Here is a 25,478-nt window from a genome sequence, read left to right on the forward strand (position 1 = left end):
GGCACAGGGAGAAGGAGGCTCCCTGCAGGGAGCCCAATGTGGGACTCAATCCCAGGACTCCAGGAACACACCCTGGGCCAAAGGGACACCCAGGCGTCCCAGCCCATGGTTTCTGAATGCAGGTCAGCTGGCTTCTGCTTTTGCAATTCCAGTCCTATCCTGGTGCAGGTATTTGGGAGGGGAGGATCAATTAATAGTGTAATGAATACTCTTTAATTAGCTAAAAGCTGGTTAAAGCATTAGAATCTCAGCCTTGCTAAATTAAGGCAATTGACAAAGGTATAAGGAGGGAATTCTGGGCTTCACGCTCAGCTCCTTGTATTTACCCAGCATCTTCACCAGCACCCAGGCGGCTGCTGGGAAACCCCCCAGCTTATTTGCATATTCAGCGGCCATAATTAATCACACCACTTGTGCTTCCTGAGCAATTACACCCTCTGTGTTCTGAACTGGGGCCGGGGCTGGGCAGCCAGTGTGGGAGCTGCCTATGGCTTCATACGTGTTTGTAGGAGGTGGGTGGAGTAGAGAATTTTACAAATACACACAACACCATTGGAGATACATTGACCAAGGGCCCAGGGAATCAGACCCTCATCTTGTCACATCCCAGATCCATAGGCAGATTCAGAGAGGTAGGCCCATGTTATACACACCCATTTGCCTCCAGCCAGATCCAAACATGCTGACATTTATAGCAGGCCACGCACACAGTTGCACACACCCAATTGTGCCTGGACACACCCAAAGCCCCCCTCACACACACACACACACACACACACACAGAATCATGTTCATAAACCCACACTCAGATGCGTAGCCACACCTGAGACCTCTGTTGTCACACCCTGAACTACTGCATCTGGGGGTCTGGCACATGCTAGGCAGGCAGAGGGACACACAGCCCCACACAGAGAGACATGCCACCAACACATAAAGTACATGCATATGCTCAACTAAACTGACGTCATAGACATTTCTGAGATCCCTTCGCCCACACCACACATTCATCCATTCATTCAATCAACAAATATTTTTTTTTAATTTATAATAATTTTATTTATTTGAGAGAGCGAGCAAGCAAGAGAGAGAGGAGCAGGAGGAGGGGCAGAAGGAGAGGGTGAAGCAAACTCCCCGCTGAGCAGTGAGCCTGCATGGGGCTGGATCCTGGGACTCTGGGATCATGACCTGAGCCAAAGGCAGACACTCAAATGACAGAGCCCCCCAGGTGCCCCTCAACAAATATTTATTAAGCACCTACTTGTGCCAGGTACTGTTACAGAGTCTGGGGATCCAGCACTGAATAAAACAAGGATCCCTGCTCTCGTGGAGTTAACTCTCAAGTGGGGCTGACAGGCAGTAAGCAAATACATATGTGACATGTCAAATGGCGCTATGAAGAAAAATAAGGCAGAGAGGAGGGCAAGAAGAGGTGTTCTTTGAGACAGGGTGGTCAGGGAAGGCTATCTGGAGGAGGCATCCTTGAAGCAGAGGCTCATTCAAAGAGAGGGAGGGTACCACGTGACTTCTCACACAGCCAGACCTAGAGACACCGACAGTGAGGTACAGGTTCACAAACGGACACAGGCCAGGCAAGCTTACAAGGGCATGTCCCCATGAAAGCACGTGTGCTCTATGTCTAGAGAGCCCTGGACACCAGAGTTTCCTTTTGAGAGGGCAGGTCTGTATCCTAAAGGGTCACTGGAAGCTGAGCATAGAACCAGATTGATCTTGAGAGGCCATCCTGTCTCTTCCTTTATTTGAGAGAGCGAGCAAGCTCATCTTCCTTGATGCTGGCCTCATCTTTATACATGCTCCCCCCCCCAGTATAACTCTTATTTTATTTTATCTTATTATTTTTGTGGTAAAAAACATATAACAAAATTTACCATATTTATCACTTTTAAGCATGCACTTCACTAGTATTAACTATATTCACATTGTTGTACAACAAATCTCTAAAACTATTTTTTGAGATTTATTTATTCATTTGAGAGAGAGAGAGAGCAGGTGCAGGGGCAGAGGGAGAGGGAGAGAGAATCTTAAGCAGACTCCCCATTAAGCAAGGAGCCTAACACGGGGCTTAACCTCATGACCTGAGCTGAAATCAAGTGTTCCATGCTTAACCGACTGAGCCACCCAGGCACCCCCTCTAGAACTTTTGTATCTTGCAAAACTGTATCTCTGTCCTCAGTAAACCCCATTTTTTTGGGGTTTACTCCCAAAAACCCTCAGATTCCCCATTCCCCCTCTCCCAGTGCCTGGCACTCATCATCTGCTTTCTGTCTCTGTGAATTCGATTATTCTAGGCATCTCATATAAGTAGAATTATACAGGGTTGTCTTTTGTGATTGGCTTATTTCACTGAGTATAATGTCCTCAAGCATCATCCACTTCGTATGTGTCAGAGTTTCCCTCCCTTTATTTTTATTTTTTTAAATTTTAATTTATTTATGATAGTCACACAGAAAGAGAGAGGGGGGGGGCAGAGACACAGGCAGAGGGAGAAGCAGGCTCCATGCACCGGGAGCCTGACGTGGGATTCGATCCCGGGTCTCTAGGATCGCGCCCTGGGCCAAAGGCAGGCGCCAAACCGCTGCGCCACCCAGGGATCCCAGTTTCCCTCCCTTTAAAGGCTGAATGCTATTCCTTTATCTGGACATACCACATCTTATTTATCCATTCATCCATCAATAGACACTTGGATTGCTTCTAATTCTTGGCTACTGTAAATAATGCTGCTCTGAACACAGGTGTGCAAATATCTCTTCTAGACCCTACTTTCAATTCTCTTGGACCAATACTCAGAAGTGGGATTGCTGAATCGGGTATATTTCTCTTTAATAATTTGTGTGCACGGAGACATGCCATATAGGATAAAATGCACGGACCTTGAGTGTTCTGTTTGAGTGTTGAGTTGTGACAAATGCCTACATGCCTTAAGTGAGATGTAGACTGCTTCCAGCACCCCAGAAGGTTCCTCCTGTCCCTTCCCATGGCCCCTCCAAGACACCACCTCTTCTTGGATATGTTTCTGGAGTTACAAAGCCGATGAATGAAATGTGGAAAGTGTGTGGAGGCCCTGTGGTAGCATGGTTAGAGCCAAACCATCTGGTCCAGCTTCTGCTCCTCCACTAGGGCAAGTGTGACTTTCACTGCTGTGAGCCACAGTCTCCACGGCTGTGATGGTGTGGTGAATAATGCACCTAAGCATCATGTTGTGTGAGGGCTAAATTACTTAAAATAGGTCACTTAGAACAATATCTGCCATGTGGGAAATGCTATAAAAGTGTTGCTGTTATAAGAAAATACATGTAGTGTGTGTGGGGTGCCTGGGTGGCTCAGTTGGCTAAGCATCTCTCTTGATTTCAGCTCAGGTCATGATCTCAGGGTGGTGACATCAAGCCCCGCGTTGGGCTCTGCACTGGGCATGGAGCCTGCTTAAGATTTTCTCTTTTTCTCTCCCTCTGCCCCTCCCCCTGCTGCCTGTGTTTGTATGTGCGTGTGTACTTGCACATGCACATGTGCTCTCTCTCAAAAAAAAGAAAGAAAAAATACATATAGTGAGAACTTTATAATAAACACGTGCCCACCGCCCAGCCTAAAAATGTCAATAAAATAAAATAAAATAAAATGTACACACATTTGATGCCCCTGTACACATTTCTGCTATTGTTTGTCTTTCCTTTTCCTGCTATCGGTAAATGAGTATAAATTTAAAAAAGGGATCCCTGGGTGGCGCAGCGGTTTGGCGCCTGCCTTTGGCCCAGGGCGCGATCCTGGAGATCCGGGATCGAATCCCACGTCGGGCTCCCGGTGCATGGGGCCTGCTTCTCCCTCTGCCTGTGTCTCTGCCTCTCTCTCTCTCACTGTGTGCCTATCATGAATAAATAAAAAAAAGTAAAAAAAATTAAAAAAAAATTGGGACACCTGGGTGGCTCAGCGGTTGGGCGCCTGCCTTCAGCTCCGGTTGTGATCCTGGGATCCGGGATTGGGTCCTGCATTAGGCTCCCTGTGAGGAGCCTGCTTCTCCCCCTGCCTGTATCTCTGCCTCTCTCTCAGTCTGTGTCTCTCATGAATGAATAAATAAATCTTAAATTTTTTTTAATTTAAAATTGTGATAAAACATACCTCACATAAAATTTATCAGTTAGCCATTTTTAAAAGATTTTTATTTTTTTATTTGAGAGAGAGCACAAGTGGGTGAAGGGGCAGAGGAAGAAGGAGAGCAGGGAGCCCAATGTGGGGCTCGATCCCAGGACCCTGAGATCAAAATCTGAGTTGAAAGCAGATGCTTAACCAACTGAGCTACCCAGGCGCCACCCCCACCCCCACCCCAGTTAGCCATTTTTAAGTGTTGGGTTTGGTGGCATTGAGTTCGTTCACACTGTTGCACAACCACGACCACCGTCCATCTCTAGGGGCTTTGTCATTTTCCCAAACTGAGAGTCCATACCCATTACACATGATTCCCATTACACTTCTCTTCCCTGGAGTGTGGCAACTTCTGTCCTCGGAGTATTTCTCCGTGTTTACTGCATCCAGGGGGGCTGTATCCATGGATGATGCACGGACTTTGGCAGGTTTTAAAACTATAACTGGTACAATATTGAACATGTTCTTTTGTAACTTGCTTTGCTAGCTCAGCCAGAGACTTCTGCGTCTTCTCCATGCAGACACAAGTATTTCTAGTCGTGTGTTTTTAAGTGCTTACCTCAGCATAGTTATCTGTTGTAGTCATGAACTTTTAGGTGTTTTCCATTTTGTTCCATTCACACATCCTGGCATGGGCCTTTGTGCACATGGATAAACGTCTCTGGGGTGTATGAATAAATATGAGTGGAAATTCAGGGTTATGGGGAAGACACATCTTCAGCTGTCCTGGGTACAGTCTTCACGCTAGTTGGCCAAACTACACCATATCCCTTCCCACTCACCACTCTTCCAAGCTTCCAGGACTCCCTGTCAGGCCCCAAGTATTCCTGTCTGGCAGCTCTGGCCTCACTTGTCACCAGCCCTCAACAGAAGAGCTAGCTAGCCTCCTGTACTCTGCAGCCTCAGGGCCTTTGCATCTGCTCTTCTCTCTGCCAGCTGAGCCCTGCCAACTTTTACTCAGCTTTTTGGCTCTGACCTGCCCTACCCCCAGGCTAGATCAGGGCTCTCCAAACATGCTCCGAGAACTCTGCCCATCTGTGCATGCACTGAACTCTCAATTACTTGAGGGCAAAGGCTTTCTTGTTCATAGCCACAGATCCAGAGCAGGCTGGGCCTGGAGCGATTGCCTTGTCTCTACTTGTGGATGAATGGAGGAGTCTTGCGTCTACTTTCAGGCAGGAGCCAGTGCTGCACAGAGACCTGAACTCCAATCCCAGCTCCACCACTTCCTAGCTGTGTGACCTCAGGCAAGTGGCTTAACCTCTCTGAGCCCCTCACTTTCCTCTCCTATGAAACCCTTCCCGGGGCTGCTGCAGGGGTTGAAGTGAGCCCCAGCCAGGTCTGGCTCAGGGTAGACCCTGCTTGGTAGGAGCTGCTGTGATTCTGAGCCAAGTTCCGGGCCTGTAACCTCGATTAGGGCCTTACTCCTTCCTGGCTTGGCAGGGCTGGAAGTGATGCTGGGTCTCCTTGTCCCGCCAACTCATCCCTCAATTCCCAGGCCGGTAATGGGAACCACATGTGCTGGATGCAGGCCCACCCGCCCTCCTCCCCCCGCCCCCCGCCCCCTCTTCCCCCCAGAGAGGCCTCCTTAGTCATCCTGTCCACCTCCCCCTTCCCACAACCTCATTCCCACGCTGCCCTGGCCTGGGCTTTGCGTGTCAGAGGGTGTCTGTGTCGTGCTGTGGGTCCCTGTGGGTCTCTGTGTGTGTGAGAACTGTGTGCCTGTACTGTGCAACTGTGTGTGTGACTGGGTCTGAACTGTAAGTCTCTGAGGGTTTCTTGTACAAACTCTGAGCCCCTTTTCGTGTCCATGTGTGCTTGTGTATGAACTGCTTGCCTCTTTTGGGTGACTGTCTTGTAGGTTTGTGATGCGTTCCTATAGGAACTATGTGCTGGTTTACAAATGTCCGCGTGGAACTGTGTGTTTGCGTTATGTTCATCTTTATGCCACTAAATTGTGGATTTATGGCGGTGCTGACATTGAACAATATGCCCATACTGGGGATCTGTGTGTGTGAGCTGTGTGCCTGAATTGCAGGGTTCGTGTATTTTTTTGTGTTGGGAATCTCTGCGTTTATGAGGTCAAATGTATTCATGCGTGCCAGTTCTTGGGTGATTATGGCTGGTTCACCTCTTACATCTTTCAACCATCTGTGTTTCTGTGAGCGCTTGAGCCTGGGTTGTGTGTGTCTGGCTACATGTTGCATGTGGTTTTGTGTGCTGGTTCTGAGTAACACCATTCTGTCTGGGCCCGATGTTGTGCCAGAACCTGGTATGGTGTACCTGGGTGACTGCATGCCCATGTTGTGTGTGGGTGTGTGTCATTTTGCTCAAGGCCAGACAAATTCCTGTCCCCACAGCTGGGTCATTCAATGTGTGTGCATGTGTGTGTGCATGTGTGTGTGTGTGTGTGTGTGTGTGTGTGTGTGTGAAGCCTGGAAGGGAGGGAGTCCCAGTGGTGGCAGCAGTTCCACAGTAAGAAATGGCCAAGAGAAGGAAAGAATGCAGCTCAACAATGGAGATGGTCTGTGGGGAGGCCCCAGGATTGAGAGCTGAGCTCAGAAACCTCGTCTGGGACATGGAAGGAGGGCTGAGCTCCACTCTGTGTGAGCGCTTGGAGGTGCAGGATTGGGAGTCTGGGATCTGGAGGGCACTGGCATGATCTCCGAGAAGATGCATGGGCTTGAGAAGAGTAGAGGTGATGCTCGGCTCACCTGGGTGGGGCCAGGCCTTCTCGATGTGAACACCACAGGGTCTGGCCCAAGTACTCCTCTGCAACCACAGCATAAAGAACCTCATGTCTAGAGTCAGACATGAACCAAATTGTGCTCGTAGCTCTACTGTACATCCTGTCTGTGGCCTTTGTCCAGTGTCGTAAGCTCTCTGAACCTCAATTTCTCCATCGGAAAAATGGGACAAAAGCAGATGATGTCAGCGCTTTGCCCATATCCCCTTTGCCCTGAGATGTTCCCATTCACACTTCCTCCAGCCTCAGGATTGTCTCAGTTCACCAACTGGCCAGGCCAGAAATGCCAAAGTGGGCATCCCCGGGAATGGCCCTCCCCCAGTGACATGCAGGACCCGGAGAACAAACAGCCACTTCCCTCCGCCTCGGGTGGGCCAACTGTGAGGAGCAGGTTCTACCCTTTCTCCCAAGGGTCCCCAGCAGGACTGATTCTCAGTTTCCAATGTGGACTTGACAGGAAAGGAAAGATGCACAATGAATAGCCCAGTGTAATGCTTTGGAGATGAGAAACAGAGAAAGAGAATCCTGATGATATAACAGGACCCCTGGATCCAGCCATTCCTGAATTCAATTACCTTTGGATTTTTTTTTCCAGTTATGTGAGCTGATATTCTTTTGTTGTTGTTGTTGTTAAGACAGTTCTAATTGCCTTTCTGCCACTTGCTACCAAAAGGCTTCTGAATGATATATAGAGGGATCTGCAAGAGCAAAGGCATGTGTAGACATGCGTGGCATAGATTCATTCACTCATTAAACTCCTTTTGGTCATCTCTGTGTTGGGCTCTATGCAGAATACGGGAAAACAAAGGCCAGGATGTTTCTTCCTCTGGCTAGATCCAGGAAGGGATCATGGGGGCCTAAAGCCAATGGCTGCCCAAGCACCAATTAGGAAAAGCCAATGGTGAGCTGGTGAGAGTTGGCAGGGACCCAGTGCTCCTCTGCCCTGCCTCCATACATTGTGGAGAGCAGGCTTTGCCCAGTGCTAGCCCCTGAGTCATCTGGTCCATCAGATTTGCTGCACGAGGTCCTTGGGAGGCTGATCTCTCTTCAGTTCTGAACACACTACGGTAACCACGGAGGAAGGGAGACACCGCGCTAATCATAGCATTGATGATGGTGCTGACCTAGAAGCTGACAACAGTACAACCGAGACACTGAGTATGACCTTGATCACAGTGTGACCTAATCATAATTTTGACCATAGCACGGCCAGGTTACTGTCCAAACCAAGGTCAGAACAATGACCACAGATGACGGACAGTGATCATGAATCTGAGCACATTAGAGCCAGGAAACTGGCCATCACACTGACCATAATACATCTAGGAATGGCCCACGGAGACCACAATACTGACCACTCTTCTGACCCCAGTAGAACCAGGGTGCTGAGGGCAGCACGGAGCCCACTTCAGTAGGATACTGACCACAGTGTGATCAGGACACAGATTGCTACTGACCACAGCTGTGGTTGTGACCACAGCATAGAACGTATTGGCCAGGGTCCAGTCAGAAAAACAGAGCTCACACCAGGTATTCAATAGCAAAATTTCAGACGAGGATTTAGCCACAGAGCTAAATCCACAGAGATGTTAGTTAAGCTTTAAGAGTAAAAGGAGAAGATGAATGGACTCTACAGTGAGTACAAGCCACCATCTTCCCAAGAGCTGATGTAGCTGAAGGGAGGAAGTAGTTACCAGAGTCCAGAACCTGCCACCACCACCTGGTAGGAGCTGAACCACAGCGGGGACTCCCATCCCAGTGGGGCTGAGACCACAGAGACAGAACACAGAGATACCCAAAGTGGAGAGAGAGGGAGAAATACTCTGGCTTCTTCCCACTCTCTCCTCCCCGCTCCCCACCTCAACCTCTCCTCAGGCCTCCTATTGGCTGAGCCTAGCTAGATGCAAGGGAGCCTGGGAAATGTAGTTCACAGGGGCCCCACCCCTGAAACAGAGCAGAGCTGAGGAAGGATGGGGAGTGTACCTAACAGCGCTGGACCAATGTCGACCACATAACACAGGCCATGCTTGACCATCATAATGACCATCTCAGAGCGCAGAGGATATCGTTCAGGGTCTTGAAATACAGCTCTCATAAAGGCATGCCTCTGTGATAAATGGGCCTGGTGAGAGTTGGCAGGGACCCCTGCCCTCAGAGTTGACCACAGCCCACACTTGAGCAAAAGCTTCTGGTTCACACCAACCAACATCCCTTTCCTAGTCTACACCTACCACAGGCTTGGTCTGAGGAGTCAGCAAAGGACCACATCCCATCTACCTGGGAAGAGGAGGTAGAGGGATGGATGAGATGCCTTCGCTGGCTCAGATTCGGTTCTGTGTCCCACACCCCACGGCCAGTCTGCCCAACCCCATGCTTCACTGTGGTACTGCTCTCTGGGGATTGAGCACTGGCTGGGTGCTCTATTTGCTCAAGAGCCACAGATGTCTTCAGACACCTCCATGAGGAAACAGGTCTCCCAAGAGAAGGAAAGCTCTTTGCCCAAGGTTACATGGCCAAGAAGTGACAGACCCAGGGTCAAACCCAGTTCTACTGGAAGATAAGCTCTTTTCTTGCTTTGACAAAACCTTCCATAACCTGTTACCTGCATGGCATGCAGCAGGGTCAGAAAAATACCAGGCCAACCCCCTACGCCCCCCCATGGATGGCTGATTCCTCTGTAACACGACTTGCTTGCTCCCCCCACCCAAAAAGCTATTGAGGGGCTAAGGGCGGGAAGACGACTGCAGAGACAGGGAGAAGCAGAGGAAGGCTGGAGACAGGGCAAGGACTTCTTATGCAGAGGGCTTCTCGGTGGAGGCAGCGCTGTTAAGATTTTGATCTGGTCCCTCATCTTGGGCCTTTGAAACGGGAGTGGGAAACTGTCTCAGGTGTGGCGGGGAAGGGGAGATTGAGGAAGAAGGGCCTGGGGAATGGGGTGGGAGGGGAGAGCGAAAGCCAGACATCCCGTTTGGGAGCCAGGCCCACGCAACTGGTCGCTGGTCCATCCGCCTCCCGCCCCCATTTATGTCCCTCTTTGTTCCAACTCTGTCCCACCCCCGTGTCCCGGCGAGGACCCCCCCTTTCCTCGACGTCCCATTCCACAAGCTGTGCCTCAGTTTCTCTGTCGATTCTTGAGTTCCTTAAGGAGGGGGCCTCTCGATCTCTCTCCCTCGTTACCAGGCCTTCCTCCTACTCCCCCGGCCCCTCGATCCCCATCCCACCCCCATCTGCAACGTGGGAAAGGTCCTGCGAGGCTGAAATTTACCAACACGTGACGAACCCCTCCCCCATCTCCGTGAGCCACCCCCACGGGGCCTGGTCCCCAGCCCCCGTCCCCGGGCCGGCTCCTCCCCCTTCCCCGCCCCCAGACCCACGCGGGGTCGGCGCCCGCAGACGAGCTGGGGGCGGGGCGGGGGGCGGAGCCCGCAACAAAGACTCGGAGCGCGCGAGGGGGGCGGGGGCGGGGCGGAATCCCGGCCGCCGGCGAGGCGGGGGAGGCGGCGGCGAGGGTCGCCCCGGCCGGGCGGGGTCGCGCAAGGTGGCGGTCCCCGCGCCCAGGCGCCGCTCGGGCGGGCGGGGGGCCGGGACGCCGGGCGGGGGGCGCGTCATGTGGCCGCTCACGGTCCCGCCGCTGCTGCTGCTGCTGCTGCTGTGCTCAGGCCTCGCCGGACAGGTAGGGGCCCGGCGGGCAGGTGCAGGCGCCAAGGGCTCCAGGAGGGGCGAGGCTCCTAGAGGGTCCCTACAGAAACGCGATTGGGGGCTCCGCAAGCCCTCCCGGGGCTGAGAGGGGCGGGGGTCGCAGCGGGGGAGGGGCTGGGATGGCCACCCCGGCTTTGGGGAAGGGAAGGGGGGGCTTCACATCCAGCCTCGAGCTGAGATGGCTGGGGGGCACAGTCCAGCCCCAGCCTCGGGGTTCTCAAGCTGTCGGTGACCCGGAGCCCACCCCTGCCATCTCCCCGAAGCTGAGTGGGGTTTTGGGGGCAACTTCAGGGGGCCTTGGGCTGTTGCTTACCTTTCGCTCCCCCATTCTGGCAGGAGGTGCCCCCATTCTGCAGCCCCTCTCTCCTCACCTGCACCCCCGGTGTGGGGAAGGGGGCGGGACTCACGTGTGAGTGACTGGTGGGGACGTGTGTGAGGTGCTGGAGGGGTGCTGGGTAAATGTGTGTGTCTGTGTCACGGCTGGGTGTGACAGAGTTTGTGTGCTTGGCTGTGCCTGAGTTGGGATGTGATGGGAGAGGGTGTCTGTACGTGAGGGACAGAGTCCGTGTGTGACAGTGGGAGGCTGTGGCTGGAGGGTTGATGTGACAGTGCGAGGCTTGTGAGCCTGCCACCTGGAGTTGTGTGTCTGTGTGACTGGTGGTGTGACAGCGAGCGAGGATTGTGTTAATCCTGGCGGTATTTGGGCAACTGAAGCTGGGTGGTGTAGAAGTCTGTGCATAAAGAGCTGTGTGTGTCCCCACGATTCTGTCCATCTGCCCAGGTGCTGCACACAATGTGTGTGACCAGGTGTGTGGCTGTGGGAGAGTTTGGGGTGACCGTGTGCTATTCTGTGCCTTTGAGCAAATCACTCCAAGAGGGAGGGTTGAAGAGCAGGAGCTGTGTGTGCAAACGTGTACATCCATGCATCTGTGTGTGTGTGTGTGTGTGTGTGTGTGTGTTGGTGCCTTGTACTCTCCATTCATGCTTTCACAGAAACAAGTCTTCCTTCTCCTAGTAGCCCCATCTCTTGGGCAGGCTTAGGGGGCCTTGCAAAATGGGAATGGGTGTCCCAGTTTTCTTCAGCTGTTGGGAAACCTCTTTTCTCCTCCATCTTGGACGTCAGCGCCTCCTCAAGTTCTCAGATCCGTAGGAGCTCGGAGAGAAAGCTGGAATCTAAAATAATAATTATAATACAGCTAACATTTATTAAGTGCTTATTATGTGCTGGGCGCCGCTTCAAGCACATGGTATGAAAGAAGGCATTTAACCCTGCTGGCACCTACTGGTGGGCGTTCTTGTTACCTTCATTTTACAGACAGAGAAACTGAGGCACGGAAAAGTTAAGTGGCTTGTCAGGCTCAGATAGCTCAGGAGTGGCAGAGCTGGGATTGAACAAAAGGCAGTCTAGTTCCTTTTTTTTTTTTTAATTATTTATGATAGTCACAGAGAGAGGCGCAGAGACACAGACAGAGGGAGAAGCAGGCTCCATGCACCGGGAGCCTGACGTGGGATTCGATCCCGGGTCTCTAGGATCGCGCCCTGGGCCAAAGGCAGGCGCTAAACCGCTGCGCCACCCAGGGATCCCAAGGCAGTCTAGTTCCTAAACCCACACACGTTTACCTTCCTGTTAAATAATCCACTTCACAGGTGTGGACAGTGCCTGTGTAGAAACTAGAAGAGTTTTTTGTTTTTGTTTTTGTTTTTGTTTTTGTTTTAGCTCAGAGGAAAAACAGTCCTGGCACCTTCTCTTGCCCGGTCCAGAGAAGAAAGGAATCAGACCCTTCTAGGCACCCCAAGGGGCGTTGGGAGCCCTGGAGGTCACTTCTAAATAGGACCTCCATGCCATAGGGAGAGGTTGTGGGGTCCCATCCCTCCGTTCTCGTTTCCCCATCCAAGGCCCCACATTCTGGCTGGGATGGGAAGTGTGCTCAGTACCTGGCATCAGACCGCACACAGTAGATGCTCGATTGATCTATCAGCCAGAGAGAAGAGAGACCAAAAGTGCCTTAAGGTAGAGAGAATGCTGGCAAAAAATGGACCGGGAGTGAAGGTAAATTTGGTTTCCCTGGGAATCACCACCTCGGGATTCTCCTCCCCCCTTGCTAGAACCTGGGGAACTCTAGATTTTTTGACCTGTCGCCACGATTGGCCGGTGGTGCAGGAGAAGGCAGTGGAAGGTGCTGTTGGGGGTTGAGTTTAGAGACCCCTGGATGGAGAGGGAGCCGTGTGGGGGCGGCGCCAAGCGGGACTGCTTGGGGGCGGGGCTAAGTTGGGTTCGGAAGGCGGGGCTAAACGCTGGATGGGGCGGGGCTAAACTGGGGTAAATCAGTTGGGGCAGGTGGGGTCCTGCAACTGGCTGCAGTGCCTCCAGGCGGCCACCCTGGGTACTGCAGCGTCACAAACTGGTCTCTGCCCCTAGCGGCCCACCCAGCCTGGCGCCCCAGAGAAGGAAAGGCTCTGAAGAATGAGTGCGTGTCCCCTCTCTACCCCCACCCCCCGCCGTCTCTTCCCAGAGGCCCCTTCTCAGACCCTGATGGGCCCTGGGCTCCACCAGGGGTCCCTGCTAGAAATCCTTCATTTGTCCTTTCCATCAACAGATGCGATTAAGCATTGGGATGATAGCCATGAACCAAGTTGTCAAATCCCTGCCCTCCTGGAACTGATCGTCTGACGGGAGAAACAGGCAGGAACTGAATAAATATATAATACAGTGTCAACAACGAAATGAATATATAATACAATGCAAGTGGTGTGAAGAATAAAAACACAGGATAAAGGGGATTAAAGAGTGATTGTGGTGGTGTGGGTGGCTATTTTAACAGGTGCGGTCAGAGACTTTGTCTCAAAGGAGGTGGTATTTGAGATGACCCCTGAAGGAGGTCAGAGAGGATGCCTTCTGAATATCCAGGGGAAGGGCGTTCAAGGCAGAGGGAATAACAAGTGCAAAGGCCCCGAGGTGAGAACATCTTGGTATATTTGAGGAGCAGTAAGGAGGCTGGTGTGTCTGGAGAGGAGTGAGGGGAGGGGAGTTTGGGGGAGAAATGAGGCCAGGTAAGCCAGGAGGGGCCAGACCAAGTGGGAACTTGTGGGCTATAGACAGGAGTTTGGATTTGACCCTGAGAACAGGAAGTGGCACTGGTCAGAGGAGTCATCCATCCATCCATCCATCCATCTACCTAGGGTCTGTGTCAGATGTTCTGGGTCTGGCCTGTGTGTGCCTTGAAGACTACCAGGTAGCTTTCCCTGTGGGAAATATGCCCACTTCCTGACTACTGAGAAGCCCTCCCTAAGATCTAGCTATAGATCTGGCTTAGCCACTCTCTGGATTGGAAGTCATCTCTTCCCTGGGGTCCCCACAGGATGCGAGAGGAGGAGGAGTTCAGTTTGTACTGCATACCTCAGGGCCTTTGCACTTGCCATTCCCTCTTCCTGGCACACTGTTCCCTTCCTCTCCTTTTATTTAAATGACACCTCCTCCAAGAGACCCACCTTGACCAACCATCTAAAATAACCTCCCCACAGCCACTCTCTGAGTTCTTATTCTATTATTTTTCTTCATAGCCTGTCAGTACCTCTCCACAATTTGTTTATTCATTCATTGTCTGTCTCCCCCTAGAGTGGTAACTCATCGGGATCTAATGGGCTTTGTTGTATCTCTGGTGCCTACCGGATAGGCACACACAGAGCCTGGCACACAGTAGGTTCTTAACAGACATCTGTTAAAATAAAAACTTGAGGGATCCCTGGGTGGCGCAGTGGTTTAGCGCCTGCCTTTGGCCCAGGGCGCGATCCTGGAGACCCGGGATCAAGTCCCATGTCGGGCTCCCGGTGCATGGAGCCATCTTCTCCCTCTGCCTGTGTCTCTGCCTCTCTCTCTCTCTCTCTCTCTCACTGTGTGACTATCATTAAAAACAAAACTTGAGGGGAACCTGGGTGGCTCAGTCAGTTAAGCTTCTGCCTTTGGCTCAGGTCATGATCCCGGGGTCCTGGGACAGAGCCCTGCATCTTGCTCCCTGCTCAGCGGGGAGTCTGCTTCTCCCTCTGCCCCTCACCCCATTCTCGCTCTCTCTCAAATAAAGACAATCTTAAAAATAAATAAATAAATAAATAAATAAATAAATAAATAAATAAATAAATAAAAACTTGAATGAATGGCTGAATCTCCCTCCTCCTCCCACAGAGTCTCTTTGTTTCTCAAACAGTGGGACTCTTGTACTAAAGGGGGAGGGCGGTGAGGGACCAACTGTCCCCTTGGGCCATCCCCTACCCATTTCAAATCAACCACTGCTCTTGGATCAGAAGCATCAGGAAAACCCATCGTCTTCTTTTTTTTTTTCTTTTATGATTTAATTTATTTATTCATGAGAGATAGAGGGGGGTGGGCAGAGACACAGGCAGAGGGAGAAGCAGGCTCCTCACTCAATGTGAGACTCGATCCCAGGACCCCAGGGTCACAACCTGAGCCAAAGGCAGACACTCAATCTCTGAGCCACCCAGGCTTCCCAATCCATCTTCTTCATTTGTGCCTCAAATTCCACCGTTACAGAGCACCACCATTTGGGGTTAACACTCTGTTCTCCTGGGTTCCTTTAGAAAATGTTAATGTCCCAGGTGGAGGGAAGTAAAATGAAGTCTTGAGGACTCTCTGATAAATGAATTGGACATTTTCTTCCTAGGGAAGGGGGGGTGGGGGGGTGGAATGTCAAGCCCCGGTTCCAGATGAAAGAGCTGGGGTGACACCTAGTGGTAAAATGAGGTTTGTGCAGAGATTGTGCGTGTCCCCGTGGCTCTGGTGAAGGTGCGCACACCAAAGGCGTGTCTGTGCCAGGGTAGGGCAACCGAGTCACTAGCCACAGGTGCAAAATTGAAGGGGATGCCAAAGAAAAAAGTCAGAAATCAAAATAAGTAATATTTTTAAACATCAAAATGAATGCAAAAATATCTGTGCTACGGGGGTGCCTGGGTGGTGTGGTCGGTTAAGCAGCTAAGTGTCTGCCTTTGGCTCAGGTCATGATCTTGGGGTCCTGGGAGGGAGCCCTGCATCGGACTCTGTGCTCAGTGGGAGTCTGCATCTCCCTCTCCCTCTGTCCCCCTCCTCCCCCATTCCTGCTTGTCCTCTCTGCTCTCTCTCTTAAATAAGTAAATAAAATCTTTAAAAAGTCTGTGATACAAAATATCAAAATTTTAAACAAACACAGGAACTCACCCTGCACTTGAATGACTCATATCACTTGCCTCACTACCCCTGGGCCTACAGGAGTTCATCTGTGGCATCGATGGGGGTGTGTGTGTGTGTGTGTATGTTTTAGAACCACAGACTTGGCATTGACCACGCTGGGCACAGGGACACGTTTGTGCCATAATCATGTTTGTGGGTATGTGTACACAGTTTGTCATATGGGTTGACCAAGTGCCTGTGGATGGGTTTCTCATGAGCCTGGCATCTGAGATGGGCAATGACTTTTGTCCCCAGAGTTCAGCGTCAGTGCCCGGGAGGCAGTAAGTTGCTGTTTTCACTTATTCTTGCACTCATGTGTTCATTTGGAAAGCTCTCATTGGGAGTCTTCTGTATTTTGAGCCTCACGCCAGACAACAATGTCTGGGTGACGACATGAGCTCTTCAGGGGTGGGGTGGAAGATTTAACTTCTCGGAAGCTGAGTCTGGCTATGCAGGAAGAAAGGAGTTGTGACAGAGCGAGAGAGTTGTTCCCACTTTTTGAGACCTCTTGTCTGAGAACACCGATATGTCTTCCTGCCCAGCGGAGGGCTGGTGCATCTCACAGCCTCATCTATCCAGCTCAGCCACGCACCAAGGAGAAATCAGGAAGAGCTGAGAGGAGTCAGAGTAGAGTCTGTGAAGTCTACGTGCAGAAGCTTATTTGCGTTGCTTCTGGGAGCCCCTGGAGGCTCCCTCGGTGCCTGTTTACTCTTACTTTACACATAGTTCTAGCCACCTGGGCAGCTAGCATCTCAGCCCTGTTTAGCAGATGAGTCAACAGGAAGTCACAGCGTGAAAAGAAAGAAACCAAAGGCAAAGTCAGTTGAAGCCACTGAATGAAATGGCAAATAGCTCCTCACCTTTGAGGCTCATGATAGGCACATGATAAACCAGATTCTTTCTTTTCCTAACGTCTCAAGTCATTTCTACATGAAAGACACCAAGCAAGCCACTGGGCACATGGAAGCGTGTGGCACAACCCACCGTGGAGTAGTTCTCAGGACTAAGTGAGGGTGTGTGGGTCTGTGTGTGTTTATTTTTTTTTTAATTTTTAAAAATATTTTATTCAGGGATCCCTGGGTGGTGCAGTGGTTTAGCGCCTGCCTTTGGCCCAGGGCGCGATCCTGGAGACCCAGGATCGAATCCCACGTCGGGCTCCCGGTGCATGGAGCCTGCTTCTCCCTCTGCCTGTGTCTCTGCCTCTCTCTCTCTCTCACTGTGTGCCTATCATAAATAAATAATTAATTAAAAAAATATTTTATTCATTTATTCATGAGAGACACACAGAGAGGCAGAGACACAGGCAGAGGGAGAAGCAGGCTCCATGCAAGGAGCCTAACGTAGGACTTGATCCTGGGACTCTGGGATCACGCCCTGAGCTGAAGGCAGCACTAAACCACTGAGCCACCCAGGCTGCCCCTCTGTGTGTGTTTAAATGAAGAGTTGTTGTTGTTTTTTTGTTTTGTTTTTTTAATTTTTTAAATTTATTTATGATAGTCACAGAGAGAGAGAGAGGCAAAGACACAGGCAGAGGGAGAAGCAGGCTCCATGCACTGGGAGCCCGACGTGGGATTCGATCCCGGGTCTCCAGGATCGCGCCCTGGGCCAAAGGCAGGCACCAAACCGCTGCGCCACCCAGGGATCCCTGTTGTTGTTTTTTTTTAATGTGGCAAAATACACATAACAAAACTCACCATCTTAGCCATTTTTATTTTTAGTTTTTTAAAGATTTTATTTATTTATTCATGAGAGACACAGAGAGAGAGGCAGAGACACAGGCAGAGGGAGAAGCAGGCTCCTCACAGGGAGCCTGATGCCGGACTCGATCCCAGGACCCCAGGGTCATGCCCTGAGCTGAAGGCAGACGCTCTACCACTGAGCCACCCGGGCACCCCCTATCTTAGCCATTTTTAAATGTACAATTCTCTAGTGTTAACTCCATTCACATTGTTCTGCAACCACATCCATCCCCAGAACTCTGTTCATCTTGCAAAACTGAACTTCTATCTATTTTTTTTAAGATTTTACTTATTTATTCATGAGAGACTGAGAGAGAGAGAGAGGCAGAGACACAGGCAGAGGGAGAAGCAGGCTCCATGCAGGGAGCCTGATGTGGGACTTGATCCCGGGACTCCAGGATCATGCCCTGCGCGGAAGGCAGGCACTAAAGTGCTGAGCCACCCAGGGATTCCCTGAACTTCTGTCTATTAAACAACCCCTCATTCCCTTCTCCGGCCCCCGGGAACCCCCTTCTGCTTTCTGTGTCTTTGATTTTGACTACTCTAGGTGCCTCCTATGAGTGGAATCATGCAGTATTTGTCTTTTTGTGGTTGGCTTATTTCACTCCACATCGTGTCCTCAACGCTCATCCCACGTTGTGGCAGGTGTTAGCATTTGCTTCCTCTTGAAGGCTGAATAGGATTCCATTGTATGGACGTTTTGTTTCTCCATCCTTCAGTAGACATTTGGGTTGCTTCCACCTTTTGCCTATTGTGAATGGTGCCGCTGTGAACAGGAGGTGTGGATATCTCTTTGGGACCTCACTTCTGACTCTTTCGGGTGTACACCCATAAGTGGGATTGCCGCCATACTACACCATTTTACATTCCCACCAACAGTGGGGCTCCAGTTTCTCTACATCCTCGCCAACGTTGATGTTACTACTTGACTTTTTGGCTTTAGCTCATCCCAGTGCATGTGATGTGATCTCTCACTGTGGTTTTGATTTGCATTTCCTGAAGAGTTAGTGATGTTGGGCTTCTTTTCACGTGTTTATTGTTGTTCCTATATCTTCTTCGGAGACTTGTCAAGTGTTTTGTCCAGGTTTTTAGTCTGGTTGTTTGTTTTTCTGTTTAGTAAAAGATGAGAGAGTGAGAGGGATGGGCTGGGAGGAGGGGCAGAGGGAGAAGGAGAGAGAAGCTTACACAGGCTCTGCGCTGGGCACGGACGCAGGGCTTGATCCCACCACGCTGAGATCATGACCTGAGCTGAAATCAAGAGTTGGACACCTAATCCACTGAGCCACTCAAGAGCCCCTAAGTAAAAGTTTTTAAAGCCAGGAATGAGATCTGGTTGGATCTGGGTGAGGGCCAGAGCCTCTGGCTATAACATGGAAGACCCTGGAATCAGAGATTAAAGGCATAAAGCCAGAATCACGACAGGAACTGACAAGGCATGAGGCAAATTGGTGGCAGCCAGGGGCCTAGCAGCACTAACATTTGGGGAATGGAAGGAGTGTACCTCTCATTGTCTGGGGTCTGAAGTCCTTGACAAAAACAACCATCTCCTTCCCAGTCTCTTCCTGGAATTCTGAACCAGGCAGGAAAGTGGAGATGACAAGAGGGGTGTGGGGCCCCGAGACTTTTGGGGAGACAAAAGCGAGACGTGTTTCAACACCATTCCCAAACACTTGCTATCACCAAGCAAAATGCTGAAAGCAGGCGTAGGCTAGAAGATTAACGCCGTTTGTGTTCTGAGGCGTGCAAAGCTGCGTATGTGCGAACACAAATTCATGCCTTTCTTACGTGTGGATGAAAGAGGCCACGTGGCAAAGAACACTTAGTTTTGCTTGGCTTGTGTTTTGTTTTTGTTTTCTTTTTTGGTTTGTGGTTCCTAGCTTTTCTACCAGAAAGTCCTATCATTTTTACTTGCTGCACATCAAACAGGGATGGAACTTATACCTGAATTCATATATTTGAGTAAATTTTCTTCTCGACATAAAGCCTATCGAGAGAGAAGTGTGCAGATCATAAAGGGGCAGCTTGATAAATTGTCTCGAAGTGACATGGTGTTACCAGCACCAGGTAAAAACAAAAACAAAAACAAAAATTTCAAAAATCCAGAAGCCCCCCTCATACGCCTTCTAGTTTACACCTGCTCCTCCAAGAGTTACTGCTAAGCTAATGCTCCCGAGTTTGGCCAGCTTTGTAATTTTTTTTTCCAGCTTTGTAATTTAATGAAGTCATGAGGTATGTTGTTTTTGCAGCCCAGCTTGTTTTGCTTAACATTATGTTTGTAAGATGCCACCATAATACTGCTTGGTGTTCGTTGCCTGTTTTCGTCATTTTATGGCATTCCATTATGTGGTTATACCATGATGTATTTGTTCTACAGTTTCTGGGCATTTGGGATGGTGAAGTTTGTGGCTGGCACAAACAGCGCTGATAGAAATATTCTGACACTGTCTTCAGCGAATGCTCGTTGGCATTTCTTTTGGGGACTGGTAAATACTGATTCATTGCATTGGATCATCACAGGGTTAGATTTCTGCAAGCCTCTGGTCACAGTTTTATCGACCAAACAACATGCCACCTAGTTTTATGTATGTTTCTGCTTAAAAACACCTTATTCAATATACATTGTTGATTGATTAGCATCAAACTCATGGCCAAAAGCATTATAACTCACTCCTGAACGAAGCCTATTGACAAGATGTATTTTCTCCAAAGACATGTCACAGCCTGCTTGCACTTAGAAACACTTACACAGCACTTAGCACTGTGCTTGGGGGCCACTTAAAATAGTGAAATCACTAAAAAAAGCACACGAAAATGTGAAAACCTTGGCACTAAAAAGCCAATGAAAAAGATGGTTGTGTATAATTCTCCTCCTAGGTATGTATATGCAGTTGAGTCTCATTATTTGCGGGTTCCATATTGGCAAACTCGCCTACTCACTACAATTTATTTGTAACCCCAAAATCAATACTCATGGGGCCTTTGTGGTCATTTTTGGACATACACGCAGTGGCAAAAAGTGGAGTCAGCAACATGCTGAAACAAGAAGGCAGAGTATGGTCATGTTGGATTTCAGTTGGGAGTCTGTGCGTTGGTGACCCCATTTTTTTTCTGCCACTGCGTGCACGTCCACAAACGACCACAAAGGCCCCATGAGTATTGATTTTGGGGTTACAAATAAATTGTAGTGAGTAGGCGAGTTTGCCAATGTGGAACCCGCAGATAATGAGACTCAACTATATATACATCGGAGAATTGCTGAGTTGTAGCAGAGGAATAAATTGAGCTTCAGGAGATACTCCCAGTCTTCCAAAGTTCCAGACTCTTCAATTTTTCCATGTACTCTTCCACCTGTAGTGTATGAGCATTCCAGCTGCTGCACATCATCACCAGCACTTGGTGTTGTCTTTCCTTTTCCCTTTAGATAGTGTGGTGGGTGTGTAGTGGTAGCATGTTTTGGATTTAATTTACCTTTCCTGATGATTGATATGAAATACTTTTTCACTTGTTTATCGATCACTCAGTGTTCCCTTTTGCGAAATGCGCTATTATGCTGCCTGCCTTTTTCTTACTGATTTGTAGGAATGTGTGTGCCTGTGTATCCAGATTTTATATCTGTATCTGTATCTATCTACACATATCTTATATAGATTAAATAAGATATGAGTTCTCTGTTGGACGTAAGGATTGCAAATATCTTCTCCCATTCTGTGGCTTGTCTTTTCATTCTCTTAATGGAGTCTTTGATCAATAGAATGTCTTAATTTTAATGTAGCTCAAATAATATTCTTCCCCTTTAAGGTGAGTGCTTGTTAGTGTCCTGTTTTAGAAATCTTTGCCTACCCTCAGAGTAATGAAGATGTTCTTCTTCTTTTTTTTTTTGAAGATGTTCTTCTATATTTTCTTCTAAAAGATTTATTGTTTACTTTTCACAATTAGATGTACAGTCCATCTGGAATTGATTTTTGCATAGGATATGAGGTAGGGATCAACATTTATTCTTGCCCCTGTGAATATAGGCCCAGTTGACCCAGCACCACGTAGACTCTGGAGCCTGACTGTCTAGGACAGTATCCTGAGGGCCTTTGGAAAATTTAGCATCTCCGTGCCTCTGTTTCCTCATTTTAAAGATGGGAATTGTAATCCTATCTACCGCTACTCAGTGATAGTCCGAGGGTTTAAGTGAGTTATTACATGTACATTGCTGCAAATGATACCTAGCGTGTATAAGTATTCAGTAAACCTTAACAACCATGGTTATTATTTCTGACAGTTGTCAGCTTTTTCCCTCCGGAGAATTTTCAGGTCAGGGAAAAAAACATTTCTTTTCGTGGCTCCTGATTCTGGAGCATTCAGGTTGCTCTAACAGAATACCATTGACTGAGTGGCTCATAAACAACAGATATTGTATTTCTCACAGTTCTGGAGGCTGAAAAGCCTATGATCAAAATGCTGGCAGGTTGGGTGTTTTCTCCCTGTGTTCTTATATGGTGGAAGGGAGACGGAGCTCTCTGAGGTCTCTTTATAAGGATACTAATCAATTCCTGAGGGTGGAGCCACCCTCATGACCTAATCACCTCCCACAGACCTCATCTCCAAATACCATCACGCTGGGGATTAGGTTTCAACATAGGAGTTTGCGGGGGGAGGGGGGGGGGCGGCACACAAATACTCAGCCTAAGACACTCCCCAACACCATGCTAAGAGCGATGATGGTGATGGAGAAGAAGGGATACTTTCTTGGGGCTCCTCGCTGGCTCAGTTGGAGGAGCGTGTGACTCTTGATCTCAGGGTCCTGAGTTTAAGCCCCACATTGGGTGTAGAGATTACTTACATAAATAAATATTAGGGCTCCTGGGTGGCACACTCAGTTAAGTCTTCAGCTCTTGGTTTCAGCTCAGGTCATGATCTCAGGGTCATGAAATCCATCCCTGAGTTGGACTCCATGCTCAGCAGAGAATCTGCTTAAGACATTCTCTCTCCTTCTGCCCCTCCCCCATTCTTTCTCTAAAATAAATAAATAAATATATATTTATTAATAAATAAATAAATATATATATATATTTAAAGAAGGGATACTTTCTGGAGGCATTTTTGCATCAAGATCAGTGAGCACTGGGATGCGTGGGTGGCTCATGGTTGAGCCTCTGCCTTCAGCTCAGGACATGTTCCTGGGGTCCGGGATCAACTCCCACATCAGGCTCCTTGCGGGGAGCTTGCTTCTGCCTATGTCTCTGCCTATCTCTCTCTCTGTGTCCCTCATGAATAAATAATAAATAAAAATCTTAAAGATCAGCAGGCATTGGTGCTAGTTTGGATGGAATGGGAGAAGGAAGAGTAAGGGAGGCACAATCTGTAATTTCTGAGGGTATATCTGGGCCAAGACCAGGGGGAGGCAAACAAGGAAACTGGGGCACAACATTTAAGGACTCATTCTCACATCAGTGCAATTGCAGGGCACCTCAAGGGAGGGGGCTTGAAGGCAAAATTTAAGAATGCCGTGCTTAACAGTTTTATTGAGGTATAATTTACACACCATAAAATTTATCTGTTTAAGTGTGCAATTCGGTGACTTTTTAGTAAATTTGCAGAGTTGGCCAAACATCACCCCAATCCAGTTTTAGGACATTTCCATCACCCCCAGAAGATCCTTTATGCCAATTTGCAGTCCAGACCCACAGCCACCCCCAGTAACAGGCAATCACTAATCTAATTTCTGTCTCTGTTGGTTTGCCTTTTCTGGACATTTTGTGTAGATGGAATCATACAAAATGTGGGTTTTTTTTTTTAAGGTTTTATTTATTTGAGAGACAAAGAGTGTGTGCATGAGCTGGGAAAAAGACAGAGGGAGAAAAGAAGCTGACTCCCAGCTGAGGATGGAGCCCCACATGGGTTCCCAGATCCTGGGATCATGATCTGACCTGGAGGCAGATGCTTAACCAACTGAGCCACCCAGGAACTCCAAAATGTGGCCTTTTGTATCTGGTTTCTTTCACTTAGCAAAATATTCTCAAGGTTCATCCATGTTGTAGCCTGTATCTGTAGTTTGTTCCTTTTTATTGCTGAATAACATTCCCATGTATGGATGTACCACAATTTATCCATTCACTAGTTGATGGGCATTTGGATGGTTTCATTCATGATGAAAAATGGTGGCAGGAATATTCACATACAAGTCTTTGAATGGACATATGCACTTATATCTCTTGGTGTTTGTTGGGTCTTATGGTAAGTTTCCGTTTGACTTCTTAAAGATTTTATTTATTATTTATTATTTATTAATTTTAGGGAGAGAGTGTGAACAGGGGTAGGGAGCAGAGCGGGCAGGGGAGGGAGGGGTAAAGAATTTCAAGCTGACTCATGCTGAGTGCAGAGCTGGATGTAGGACTTTTACCTCATGACCCTGAGATCATAACCTGAGCTGAAACCAAAACTCAGATGCTCCATGGACTGAGCCACCCAGATGCCCCTGTTTAATTTTTTAAGAAATGGCTAAATTGTTTCTCAAAGTGGTTGCAACATTTTATATTCCCACTAGCAATAGGTTCCCATTTCTCCACATCATCACCAGCACCATCTTTCTTTCTTTTTTTCTTTTTTTTTTAGCACCATCTTTCTGACTGAAGTTGTTCTGGTGGGTGTCATGTGCTGTTAGTCCTGTGAAACAGAAGTGGGAATGTCCAAGAAGCAGATGGGCAGGTCTGAACTCCAGCTGGAGATCTGAGCTGCAGACATACCTTTGGGAGCCTCAGCCTCATTTTGTCAGTCAACTAACAACAATTTTTGAGCACCTACTATGTAGCAAGTACCATTCTAAGCCCTGGGGTTTCAGCTGTGAAAAATACAGCCATGTGGGTACCCTTGTGAAATTGAAGGTGTAGTGGAGGAGACAAACCATAGACCAATAAAAGTAATCTCTCTCTTTCTCCTTCTGCTCCTTCCCTCACCCACAGGCTCCCCCGCAAAATAAGTTAATAAATCTTAAAAAAAAAAAAAAAAAAGTAGTGTTCTGGGTAGAGTGGACAGCAATGCACAGCAACTACAAAGGTCCCAAGGTGGGAATGTGCCAGATAGAACCAAAACTTTGGGAGTGGGTGTGATGATCCAGAAACAGTATACAGGTTGAGCCGAGTAGCGACCCAGGACAAAACCCGGTGAGATATAGACATTTAGGGAGAAGGCAGGAGACAGTGATGATGCAGCCAGAGAGGTGCTAGCGGAGCTAGGAAATGATACGTTGTCTCTGAAATCTAAAAAGAAATTACTTTCGAAAAAGAGGAAATGATCCATGAAGACTAACCTGTGAGATAACTAATGAGGGCTCATGTGAGGCTGTGGGATAGGCAAACTGGAAGATCACTGCTGCCTTTTGGTGAGAGGAGTTTGGAAGCATTCAGGAGGCAGGGGGTGGTGAGGCAGTAGAGACAGCAAATGCAGGTGTGAGCCTAGACCATTCCTTGGAGGAGCCTGACTGGAAGGAGCGAGGGCAGTTTCCCACAGCAACCAATGGTGAGGGAGTGAGAGAGTATCAGAGGGTTCCAAATTTTCTAAGCTCGGGGATCCTGGAGTGCAGTGATTTTGGAGTCTGAAATCAGACAGACCTGGGTTAAAATCCTGAGCCCCTACTTACCAGCTGGGTCACCTTGACTTGGTCCCCTCTCCTCTCTGAGCCCAGTTTCCTCACCTGCAAATAGGGACGTTGCTGTCCTTTTCATGGGAGGTTGCAGCTGGTGCTCAGCCAGCACATTTGCAAAGTGTTCAGCACTTGTAAATGCAAGCTGTAGTACAAGGAGGCGAGGACACATCTCATTTTTTTTTAAAGCTTATCATCAGTCGCAAATAATAACAATGGCAGCTACTATTTATGAAATGCTTAGCATGTCCCAGACACCCTGCAAAGTACTTTGCAAGCACGTCACCCCTCCTC

At 48.9% G+C, this 25,478-nt stretch overlaps 1 protein-coding gene and 1 long non-coding RNA gene across 2 annotated transcripts in view; both read left to right on the forward strand.

Moving 5' to 3' along the window:
- Window positions 1-10,415: 10,415 nt before the first annotated feature.
- OLFM2 (olfactomedin 2) overlaps window positions 10,416-25,478 on the forward strand; it is a 61,966-nt gene continuing 46,903 nt past the window's right edge. Inside the window, exon 1 of the mRNA XM_077860022.1 lies at window positions 10,416-10,571. Coding sequence (XP_077716148.1) covers window positions 10,506-10,571 — 66 coding nt within the window. The 5' untranslated portion in view covers window positions 10,416-10,505. The remainder of the gene's footprint in view (window positions 10,572-25,478) is intronic.
- Window positions 12,216-24,476, forward strand: LOC144290618 (uncharacterized). The gene is made up of 3 exons (XR_013358182.1): window positions 12,216-12,647; window positions 13,195-13,280; window positions 24,158-24,476. It is a non-coding gene; the product is annotated as an uncharacterized LOC144290618 (long non-coding RNA).

The sequence above is a fragment of the Canis aureus genome, chromosome 19 (genome assembly GCF_053574225.1).
Source record: "Canis aureus isolate CA01 chromosome 19, VMU_Caureus_v.1.0, whole genome shotgun sequence".
In the NCBI taxonomy this organism is placed as follows: Eukaryota; Metazoa; Chordata; class Mammalia; order Carnivora; family Canidae; genus Canis; species Canis aureus.